Source organism: Balaenoptera acutorostrata, chromosome 2 (assembly GCF_949987535.1).
Source record: "Balaenoptera acutorostrata chromosome 2, mBalAcu1.1, whole genome shotgun sequence".
Lineage (NCBI taxonomy): Eukaryota > Metazoa > Chordata > Mammalia > Artiodactyla > Balaenopteridae > Balaenoptera > Balaenoptera acutorostrata.
In genome coordinates, this window is record NC_080065.1 from 52,726,549 (window position 1) to 52,739,373 (window position 12,825).

The 12,825-nt window shown below is 35.3% G+C and overlaps 1 protein-coding gene across 1 annotated transcript in view; it reads left to right on the top strand.

The window, feature by feature from the left end:
* The window catches only part of IPO11 (importin 11), a 215,814-nt gene extending 203,260 nt beyond the window's left edge, over positions 1-12,554 (top strand). The window contains exon 31 of the mRNA XM_007176049.2: positions 11,153-12,554. Within this exon, the coding sequence (XP_007176111.2) occupies positions 11,153-11,317 (165 nt within the window). The 3' untranslated portion in view covers positions 11,318-12,554. The remainder of the gene's footprint in view (positions 1-11,152) is intronic.
* Positions 12,555-12,825: the final 271 nt, after the last annotated feature.

Here is a 12,825-nt window from a genome sequence, read left to right on the forward strand (position 1 = left end):
ACAGTGTTTTCCTACTCCATTCATTTCCTACGCCATTCATTTAACTACAGATTAACTGCTTCCACCCAGTGAATACCGATGCCATTGGATGTACCACACAACCAGCTAGCTTTCTTCTGACCTGGATACCTGAGAGCAATATCTTCTCTTTGTTGTCTGCCAGCACCCTCTTCACCTCCCCCATCTTCTCTCTTTACCTCCTCCCTTCATCACACATACACACAGTGCTGCCTCATTCCAAAGGACATTTGATGCAGCAGCTTTTTACTATTTAATATAAAAATTTATCACACCACTAATTTTCCTGTTACCTTAACTCCACCCCACCCCCCAAACATGTTTTACATACAGGGTGTGGATGTAGAATGGTACAAGATGGATTCTCAGTAACTTTTCATTGAATTAGATGCTAGTGGTAGCACATTTCTTAAACATGTAAGTCAGCAGTTAACATGAGCTGGAGATTTGGGTGAACTTTTTTCAGGAAAGATCTGGCCTTTGGTAACTAGGTGTTGATGAATTGCTTCTAAAACTCTACTCGTTCCATTTCACTATGAATTTATTCCTTGAATAAAGAACAAGCGTAATTCTCAGAGACTGGTACAAGATCATTTATGGTCTTAAATCCGATGGGTATTGTAGATATTCTGATTGTGATTACTCTGTTTTTATGTAAACAAATGTTGATAGGCTTGGTTCTCCGAGACTTAAATAAACTCCAACATTAAAAGGTAATAGTGGGACAGACATTTTGAAATGCTTGAATTGTATTGTTTTCTAAAGACTTGTCATAGTGTTACATCTTTGTTAATCACAGTGTTGCTGTTTTTTGAGTTTCCCACTTGACTTCCACAGATAATTCAGTTCTGGAGGCACTGCTGTGTAGTTATTCCTTTCTTTAGTGCCAAGCATGCCTACTACAATAAACACAACAATGTAATTTAAATCATGTATGAGATCATTTCAGGTACTCCAGCAAATGTAGGTTAAACAGCCATAGAACAGTTTTTCCCTTCACAGAAATAGTGAGTTAATGCAGGTCTTAAAATACTGCAAATTCTCTAACAATTTTGCTATATCAGCAGATGGTCAGAATGGAAAGTTTTCATTCCTGTCATATTCTGTCATTTTTATAAATTATTGATGGTTTACAATTTGATAAATGATAATCCCAGTTTTTGAAATAGATTGAGGGCGCTGACTGGCTCCTTATTAAATGTTCTTGGCTTTAAAAGTTCTCTTTTGGAATTTCCTGTTTATAGCACTTACACTTCGATCCTTCACCTGATAGCTTGACCTTGTAGAGCATTTTATCAGGAAAGTAGAGATTCTCGTAATATTTGCTCAGTGATCTCACTCCCTGGAACCATAGAGGCAGTTGGAGCAATAAGCAGAGAGAAGGGAGCTGGTGTTGCCTGTAGATGGCTCACTCTGATGTTCTCAGTCTCTCTAATAAGGTTACACACAGAAATAAATGATATTCAGAAAACTGAGCATATCCGAAGATAGCATTTAGATGGCAAATAGAAAATCTCATCTGAGTTTTCTTCACTGTTTCTGTTTATAAATCTTTTCCATTCTCTGTATCACCTGGAAACTACATATAATTGGATTGATGTATTATGGCGCATATTTGGTTTTATAGTATATTATGTCACAGATTGGACAAACATGAGTATTAATAATATCTTTGAGTAGGAAGTAGAATCAGAGGCATTGCTAAGTAGTAACATATTTAGATATCTAGCAGGCCGTTGTTATCTAATTTAATAACATTGATGTTATTAAATTCAGTATTCTATTACACTTTGTTATATAGTCATTTTACTCTGATGTTAAGATGACTGGAAGGAGGGCATCTTCCTCTTATTTATTAATTTAGTTATATATTAGAATTGATTTATTTTTAGTGTAAAGAGATAACTCTGTTGCTGGAAATTGAATGGAGATAGTCCTTAATTTGATTAAATTGGTTTATAGTAGAAATGCTTTCATAAAACATGAAAACAGTCATTTGAAAAGGCAGCATATTTTTACAGGGTTCTAAAAATACACCTATGATCATAACATTTTTATTGGTGCAAAATTTATCTTTCTACACATTTCCATTTTGCGATATCATGTCATCCCCATGGCCTTTTGAGTAAACTGATGTTAAGGATAGCCTATAGTAGTCTTGTGATCCTGTAAAGTTGAACCTAAGAGGATCTCCTAGTGGTTGTGTAGTGACAAATCTGAATAATATAATCAGTAAAGTTAATTTAGTAGCTGTAAAATAAATATTCTACCCTATAAATAGAACATACATCTTTTAAAATGTTCATAAAACATTTAAAAAAGAGCATATTCAAGGCTTACAAAAATACCTCCAATTTTTTAGAGTAGAAATAGTACAGGTCATATTCTCAGACTGCAATGAAGTGAAACCCGAAATTAAGCGATTGTTGAGAAAAATATTGGTCATATGATGTTTTTAAAATGATATTTTAAAGAGGAAGCTTGCAAGTGAGATTATTACGCATAAAAACATGTGGGTACAACTAAATTATACATAGCCTTAAGTAATTTTATTATCAAACAAGAAAGAATGAAAATAAATCAACCCAAAACTCATTTCAAGTTGTTAATAAAAAGTAAAAAGTCAACCTTAGGAAACCTAGAACCCAGTATGGGGATTCTTCCAGATGCTAAGTATGTGTGTTCCAGTTACACAATCTGGAACTGGGAAATAGCCACAAGATGGGCAACCTACTGGTCCCACTGTGAGATGGACCTGAGCTTAAAAAAAAGCTCCATTGCCCACCTGACCTCCATGAGCTGCTACTCTGGTGAGCCACAATCAAGGGGTGGGGGAGTGAATATAAATATCAATATTAGAGATAAGGACACATATAACTTCAGGAGTTATACATGCAGCTCTTGGCTAATCAATGGAAAATCTTGTCAGAATGGACAATTTTTAAATAAAATGTAAATTACAAAAAAAAAAAAAAAAAAAAGCCCAGAAAACAAAAAAACTTAGAACCAGGTAGAAATAGATGTATAATAGCCATGGAAGAAATGTTTTAAATTGCCTCCCCACTCCTCAAAAAAAAGAACAATAAAACACCCTGCCCCAGTACTCAGTAACGTTTATATGCTTATTTTACAAGTGGTTTTATTGGAATGTACTATCAATTAAAATAAGCAGTTTAATGCGTTTAATTTTTCTAATGACATCCTTTTGGCAGCAGCTTTCCTTCTCTCCCTCTCCAATTTTTTTCTCCTTCTTTCTCCCTTTTTTCCTTCATTCTTTTCTTTCTTCCTTCCTTTTGTAGTATCAAAATTTAAGGAACAGGTAATGCTGTGCTAGTTGAACTATTCTAAAACCTAGAAAGCTGTGGGAATTGTCAGGAAAATAATGAAACAGAAAAAAGAAAAACAGTAAATTTTTAGATTTATAAAAATAGATGCAAAAATTTAAATTGCCCTTAGCAAATTGAATCTAGCATTAAATTCACCATTTATCCCTGGCAAAGCTTCTATTGAAATAGGAATAGAATAATAATATGCTTTTAACATGTTAAAAGAATAACTTATTAAAACTAAACACAAGCATACCACTGGATAGTGAATTCTGGAGTCAAAAACCAAACGTCAAAAGGCATTAAACTTTGGGATGGTGGAGGAATCAGACAATGAGAAAAAAAAGAAAGACAGTGACATTGCCTAGTATGCATACAGTAAAGCAAAAGGAATTTAAAAATGCCTCATTGAAACTAAAAGAGAAAGGAGGCCCTGAAGAGTTTCTAGAAATAGATGGTGGTAAATGGGAATTAAGTTTCATATGTTTTATTTAGTCTATTACCTGTATTCTTTTATTTTACTGAATGTAAAAATGTAGAGTTTTTTTTAGGTTCACTTGAGATCTTAGTCCTCAAAGCTGGTTTTTCCAAATTTTTCTGTAACACTTAGATGTGCATCAGAATTACCTGGAGAGCTTTTAAAAATCCTGGTGCCTGAAGCCAGTTAAATCAGAATTTGTAGAAGTAAGATTTAGACGTCAGCATTTTTAAAAGTTTCACAAACGATTCCCAGTGTGCTGCCAAGGGTGAGAACCACTGTTCTTTAAGGATTTTTGGTTAAATTGCTGAAGGCTCCCTTGCCTCCTTAGGATTCCTTACTGTGAGTTTTAAATGAAATACTATAGGTGAAGGACCTAGCCTGTGCCTAGCACATGCCTTGCTTGTGTTTGGAGTTTAGTAAATATAAATATAATATTTTGATTTCTATTTCATTGCTCTCATGAAGAACATTCTATACTGAGACAAATGTGAAGAAATAAGCAGATGTTCTGTTCCTCAGAGCTGGACTTGAAATAAATACTTTGGCTCATTGTTTAAATTTTGCATTTCTCTTAAGCTTACTTTACAAAGATTTGATGCACCCTACAATGAAAGGTATAACTAGAAAAAACTTGAAAAAAATTGAAACTAGAGTAAAAATACCCAAGTAGTAATGGTCTAGGACTGGTGGAGAGACTAATAATTGTATCAGAAAACCTAGGTTACAAGCTAATTACTAAGTTGAAATTTAAGTTTTTGTCACTGAGATAGGCATGTGCTGTCATTTTTATCTCATTAAGTCTGGGTCCCAGTCTTTCTAGACATAGCAGTGTAAATAGTTCCTTTACTTACAAGCTCATCAGATAGAAATTGTAGTTCAGGGAACAGCCACAACAGTGATTAAAATAAAAATACATTTTAAAATAGAATAAAGTAAAAATCTCAGGTGGCTCCCTTGGAATTTGTGTTTCACACTTGGTGTAATTAGTGACTAAATTTGCATTGCCAAGCCCTATTAATGAGGTGGGTTCTGGTTGGCATCTGCAGGCCTCAAGCTCTTTGTTAAGCCACCAAATTAAAAGAGTTTATATCCTAAGAGATTCTAGAAATTTAGACGTTTTAGATGTATTTTAGAAATTGAGTTACCTATGGTGAAACAATCAGAGGTCAAAACAGAAGATAATTTTAAACAAAAGATATTTTCATCAAACTATGGAATTTTTGAAGACCACATGGTTACACATTGGTATAAGCAAATTTTTCTTTAAGATTTTTGGCCTGTTGCGTAGCAAATGTGTTTATACATAATCTACCAGGCTTCATAGAAAGTATATTATTTTTTAAAAGATCTTCTGTATTTTTCTAAGGTAGGAAACTTTCTCTTTAGCAAAACATCATATGAAAAAATGTTACAGTAAATAATTTCTGAAAATTATCATAGGTTGTATGGAGACTTGAAAAGTGAGCAGTTACACAGTATGCCACATAACCTAAGACAAATAAAAGATTCAACTTTACCGAATATCTGCTGGGTGAAATTGAAGATTAATGCAGTGAAATATATTTTAGTTTTAAGGAATAAAAATCTCAAAGAACAAGAAATGTACATCTTGGTAAGTAGCACCACAGGAGCTAAAAATCTTGTACCAGCTTTAAAGATTAAACACCTGTGGGTCAATTGTTGTAAGGTCAGAAGGCTATATAGTTACCAACAGAAGGACCTCATATACAGTTCAACCATTCTGAACTGTACAGAACCATACGGAACTGTTCTTCAAGTCATAATTTCAAGTAATAATTTCAGAACTAGGGAATACCGGACTTGCTTATTAAAATCCAATGTATGTACTTTTGAAGTAAGTCAGGTTATTTAGCACTTCATTTATTAGGTATAACCCTGGAGTCAGGAATTCTAGCTAGTTATCTTCTGCTAATAACTGAAACCTGTTATAAGGTTCCTAATGTTATCATAACCATTTTAAAGGAAATGTTTCTTAAATAATCTTGTGCTTTCTTGAAGGGCAAGAATGGGAGTTAGGCATATGGAAGCAACAGAAAGAGAACAAACCAAGAACTTGGCAGTCTGTATTCTAGTGGCATCTATTGATGCCGTTAACATGAGAAAAATCAGCTTTGGATGTCATTCAAAGCTTAGGGTTGTCAGTTTTTCTCATTTTGAAAGTGAGCTTGCAAGTCTTGCTGCTCAGACATTCTGTATATATAATGAACATTTGTGTCAGCTAATTGAAGTGTCTAGGGCAGCTTGTCCCCCAACCAAATGGCCAAGAGGTATGTACTTTTTTAGTCTGAATCCTTTTTTTAAAATAACTTTTTAAAGTTTTGTTTGACATAGTTTCCCTTGTTTGTTTTTGCTTTTGTTGCATGTGTGTTTTGGTTATGATATCATATCCATGAAATCATTGCCAAGGCCACTGTCATGAATCTTTTCCCCTATGTTTTCTTCTAGAGTTTTATAGTTTGAGGTCTTATGTTTAAGTCTTTAATTAATTTTGAGTAGATTTTTATGTGTGGTGTAAGATGAGGGTTTCATTCTTTTGCATATGGATATCCAGTTTTCCAACACAGTTTGTTGACGAGAGTATCCTTTTCCCACTGTGCATTCTTGGCACCATTATTGAAGATCTATAGGTAACTCTATATGTGTGGATTTATTTCTGATCTCTCTATTCATTTCCATTGCTCTGTATGTTCAACATAGTACTGGAAATCCTAGCCACAACAGTTTAGGCAAGGAAAAGAAATTAAAGGCATACAAATTGAAATGGTAGAAGTAAAATTGTCTGCTCTTGCAGATGACATGATCTTACATATAGAAAACCCTGACGACACCATTAAAAAAACTGCTGGAACTAATAAATGAATCCAGCAAAGTTGCAGGATAAAACATTAACGTACAAAAATCAGGTGTGTTTTCTATATGCAAATAATTAGCTGAAAAGGAAATTAAGAAAGCCCATTTACAATAGCATCAAAAAGAGTAAAATATTTAGGCATAAACTTAACTAAGGAAATGAAAGACTTGTAGACTGAAAACTTATGAAACATTCATGAAAGAAATTAAAGACACAAACAAATAGATATCCATGTTCATGGATTGGAAGGCTTAATATTGTTAAGATGTCCATACTACCCAAAGCAATTTACCAGTTCAGTGCAATTCCTATCAAAATCCCAATGGCATTTCTTACAGAAATGAAAAACGCAATTCTAAAATTCATATGGAACCATAAAAGACCTTGAATAGCCAGCCAAAACAGTTTTGAAAAAGAACAAAGCTGGCGGCATCACACTTCCCGACTTCAAAATATATTACAAAGCCACAGTAATTAAAACAGCATGGTACTGGCATAAAGATAGATAACCTTGTTATTTTGGAATAGTTTTAGGTTTACAGAAAAGTTGCAAAGGTCGTACAGAGGGTTCTCATGCACCCTTCACCCAGTTTTCCCTAATATCAACATCTTACATTAGTATTGTACATTTATCAAAGTTAAGAAACCAACTTTGGTATATTAGTATTAACTAAACTCCAGACTTTATTTAAATTTCACCAGTTTTCCACTAATGCTCTTAGTTGCAGGATTCAATCCAAAATACCACACATTGCATCTAGTCTGGATCTGTTTTTTAATAGTTTTCTGTTTCTTCCCATTATTCCCAATATTTTTGTATTGTCAATTGAGCCTCAGTATTGCTGCCTTTGTTTTCCTTGTAGCAGGTATTTATCGCCTCAGATTTGTGCATCTAAGCAAATCTGCACCTAAACAAAGGTAATCACATCTGTTAGAAATGTGTGGGAAAGAAGAATAAATAATTTGATTTTGTAAGATTCTTCTATGAATACTATGTTTAAATTTGGGCATATAGGTGTCAAACTATTTTGGTCATTCATCTTCAGAAGTTAATTCCTTGCCTCCTAGTGTATTCTTGGTGGTTGAGGCTGCCAGATTAATGATCTCTCTGGTTTATAAACTGTTGCTGTCCATGTCCTCCAGTGATAACATCTTGCGAAACTGTGGCTTCAAAACCAGAATATTGACATTAATGAGCCAAGATATAGAACATTTCTATCAGCACAAGACCTCTCAGTTGCCCTTTTATAATTAAATCCACTTCCCTCTTGCCCATGCCCTGTCCTTTTGGTTGGTATTGTGAGTGATTTCTGTTGAAACCTGGGCATTTTTGGTATTGTGTTATGAGACTCTGCATCTTATTTAAACCTGTTTTAGCTGGCTTCTTCTGATACTGCTCTGGCAGAAGAAGTGAATGTACCACTTTTGTTACTGCCAGGTAGGGGAAGAGGCCATGTTCCCCACTAAGCTTCCACTGATACCTCCCTGGGTGAGGAAGGGGAGAGTTCAAGATCCCCAAGGACCTCTACAGACATGGGAGGTGGGTTGAATCCTTCTAATAGCTCAGTGGGACTGGGGCCACAGTTTATTCTGTGGTGTTTGGCTGAAGTAGAGCAATTATTGTCTAAAAGTTTTTTGTCTTGCTTTGTGGTCCCTTTCCTGGTCCTTTGGCTAGAGAGTAGGCTATTTGTTTTAGCTTTTTTTTGTCTGTGCTCATTGGTGTTTCCAGGTTGCTGGCTTCTTCAGCCCCAAATCTGGAATTTAGGAGGCAAGAAGAAAGGGCACTCAACACCATGTTGTTCCTTGGGTGCTGTGCTGCCTTCTTCTCTCCATCTTTTAGAGTCTTCTTATGTTTGTTTATATATAATGTCCAACATCTTCCTGGTTATAATTTACTTATTATGTTAGAAAACTAATTATTTTCTCAAGAACATACCACCTAGTAAACATGCTAGGCATTCTGTATTTTTTCACATTAAATCAGATAATTAAGTTCATTATGTTAGGTGGTACATTATTTGCATAAAAGTAATAGTTTTGAAAATGTTGTTAGTGACTTCAGGGTCTCCTAATTCTAGTGACTATAGGCATTATTGCATTCAAAGAAATGATATCTGGATTTTTAGTGCATGTGCAATGATAATTCTTCTCTAGGGAATCATTTGGTCAATCTGTTTTATATATTTCTTCAAAAGAAGGTATTAATAACCATGATTAAGGAATGTCTGCCAGAAGTCAAAACAGACATTTATTTGTGAACGTGTAGTTTTTTTCACTAAAAGTATTGTGGTTTTGGTTTTTTTTTTAAGATCTTGTAAGGTATGTAGTTGGAGATTCTGTATGTTTTTTAAAATTCCTTCTTCGCTCCACAACTCTTCCTACAAAACAGAGAAATACTTTTAATCTTCTAATGACTGATCAATACACTTTAAAAAAAATATACCAATGTCGTGTTATGCCATAGCTGGTGGGATTTAGTATGGGGATACTTTTCCTTTTTATTAGTCTGTTGGAAATTAAAGAGTGGAGATGTGATAAGTTAACTGTTTACAGTTTCTTAGAGCAAATTGAAACAGCATTTAAACCACACTCTTAAGCTTTGTTTCAGTAGTGGGAGTGACTTGTTGAACATCAGCTTCAAGCTCAGCTTCTTTTCACTCATATTGTAGCAGGTGGTTTTAGTGACTTATATTTCAACAAAGTTCACATCCTCTTTAGTAAGAGGTCTATTGCTTACTAATTAAAATGATATTGAACATTATTGCATGTTGCTTAAGGGAGCAGATATTTTTAAATGTTCATCTTCAATTTCTATGCATTTTGTAGAATGATATCTTCAAACTTGTGAATTTAGGGCTTTGTGTCTGCAGTTTTTCTTGCTGTTCTTTCTCCTATCCATCTTCCAGGAGAATGAGTATTGAAATTACCCTTGCCTTGGATTTATCCTGTAACTCTGGAATGTTCACATAAGGGGTTTAATTTCACATTCATGCCTCCTATGTCTCTACCTCTCAGTTACATTTTCTATTTGTGGTCATTATTTTAAAATCTAGGGGATATATGTATATGTATAGCTGATTCACTTTGTTATAAAGCAGAAACTAACACACCATTGTAAAGCAATTATACTCCAATAAAGATGTTAAAAAATAAAATAACTAAAATAAAATCTACTTACATTGTTCAAACTGCAGATCTGACTCAGCTACTTCATCTGCGTAGAATAGAATTGAGTCTCAGTAAAGGAAAGAGAAGAATTTCTCACACAGAAACTCATGCACTTTACTTAAAGCCTTACACATTTTCAGCATTGTTGATAATGAGAACAATATATAGCTGAAAGCAAAGTTGTGTTATTTTTCAATTCTTAGATTTTAAGGAATTTAAATACTGATGATACCAGTGGTAACAGTGTCACAAGCTGAAAACTCTTATACCTTTTAAGTTGGTACAAACCGTAGGAAAAACAACCTGATAATATATATCAGGAGTCATAAAATTGTCTATGCACTTTAATCTAGTAATCCTTCTGAAATAGTGGTAGATATCCTCAAGAAATAATTTGAAATGTAGAGGAAAGGCTGTATAGATTGTAACATGGAACAGTGTTTGTGAAAGATTATTCAGCAAAATTATAGCTAAAATTATATTTAATCTAGACCATGATTACTTTAACATGCCTATAACAAAAAAATTATGACATAAGTTGATTTAGAATTCTTAAACTGTGTTAGAGTAGAATTTTTTGTGTGATAGTATAAGTGCAAAGAGCAGAACTAATTGTATATTTATGTATGTGTATGTATGCGCATGCCACAGGCACAGAAAAGGCCAGAATGTTCTCTGTTGTGATTGTTATCTTTAGGAAGTGGATGGATGGGTTATTTTTATTTAATTATATTTCTTTTGTTTTTCAAATATCCCAGTGGGAGAGGAGGAGCACGTGTTTGGGTTGTTAAAATCTATTTTTATTTATTATTTTTCTTTCTCTTTTTTAACCAGAAGAATATACCTGTATATAAGTAGCATAGCAATCCAGGATAGGGCAGTGTTTCCTCTGTCAGTCCTGAGGGCCTCACTAAGCTGCCACAATAAAGTACCTGATCTTCCTATGAGGAGCCCTGGACAATTGTGTTTAAGTGCTCTTTGGCATGTTGTGTTCCTTTTAGGATACTTTCCACCAGGTTTTGATTCTTTACATGGATGAACTGTTGAGAAATTCGGCTGATCAGATGACTATGCTTAGAGGCCCTAGGGAAGTGAGGTTAGACTAATTGAGTGAAATTTTCTTTGACAAACTTTTCCACAATGAGGCTCCCTTTAGAATCCCTTGCAAGAAGGGAGGCAGAAGCAATTTTGTTGCTGTGAAAGAGATTACAAAGAATTGAGTCACTCCCATGTAAGAGGGACTTGTTTTGCCTCTGTGACACAGTGTGGCTCCTCTCTGTCCTGCAGCTGGCCCTGAAGGACCCCGTGCATACCGTGTCACTGCAGCAGTTCATCTACGAGAAGCTCAAGGCCCAGCAGGAGCTGCTGGGAGAGCAAGGCTTCCAGTCCCTCATGGAAACGGTGGACACCGAGATCGTCACCCAGCTACAGGAGTTTTTGCAGGGCTTCTGAGAGCACGTGTCATGTGGCTGAGATGACCAGCCTGCCATCTGTGTGTGAGAGCCTGCTGAGACGATGGAGAAATCCCTTGTGTATTGAAAGAAAGATGGGAAGACCACACGTTTTTTTACTACAAAATTCAGCAAATAAATGTAAATCCTGCATATCTAAAATCACAAAACTATTCCTCAAAAGAATTTAATTTTATATTTATGAGGGCCCTGTGTTTACTAAAGATAGATTTGACAACAATAGCTGCTTAGTTTCCTGTTAAGAGAAGAAACTGTTACCTTTTAATCATGTGCTCTTAACACTTGAGAAGAAGAAGGCTAATGTCTGAGATGTTTTACTGTAACCAAAATTAGTTAAATTTGGCTGCCTTATCCCTTTTTTAAGTTAATGAGACTACAAGTTTGAAAAATGGCAAAACTGTTCAGATGATGAAATTACAGAAATTTGTGTACCAGGCAAAAGAATATGAATAGTGACAAATATACATTACTGAGATTATCTTGCAAGGGAGTTGCTTTCATCTGACATAGAAAACATGTTTTATCAGACAAATGCTTTTATTTTCATTCTAGTAATTTGATATGGGAATTAGTAATGGGATTTTTTTCTTGTGTTATTTTCAGTAATTACATTTAGTCTTTAAATGCACATTGTAAGGCCCGCAGATGTGAACCTGTGGTACTGCAGTGCCAGGTGGGAGACCTCTGGTCGTGATTTGATCCTAGTTCCTTTGTTACCCCTGGAGGCCAGGAGCCCTGTGAACACTGACAGGAACCAGCAGCCACAGACCCCCTGTGCTGCAAAATGGCTGTGACAGGCTGTTCAGCACTTACCCATCTCAGGTTCCTCAGTGCAGGGGTACATCAGGGCCTCGAAGATATGGGTACACGTGGAGGACTCAGCAGCGATCCCCAGGGTACCGACACTGATGTGACAAGTCTTCCTTCCTTATTCCTCTAACATGCAGTACCAAAAACGGGGAAAAAGGAGAAAAAAAAGCCTTACTTTGTTTTACTTGCCATTGACTGTAAGGAACGTTTAAAACATTTTAAAGAAAATACTCAAAAGCAAGGTTGGAAAATGGCTGATCTTTCTATAGAAAGTTGGGTACAGTATGTAACTGCAGGAAACCCACTGCCCTTTGTAAGTTGTGGAACTCAAAGCGAATGGAAATATTTGATGTTTTAAGCAAAAGAAAGAAAATATGGTCCAAATTAAATTTTCCAAAGATACCTCACCTTTGCTTGCCTGATTATTTTTCCTGCCTCACAAAAAATGAGTTCATAAAAATTGCCCAGTGAATTTTAAAGGATTTTCTTTTATTTATTTATTTATTTATTTATTTGTTTATTATTTTTTTGTCTGTATTGGGTCTTCGGTTCGTGCGAGGGCTTTCTCCAGTTGCGGCAAGCGGGGGCCACTCTTCATCGCGGTGCGGAGACCGCTCTTCATCGCGGTGCGCGGGCCTCTCTCTACCGCGGCCCCTCCCGTTGCGGGGCACAGGCTCC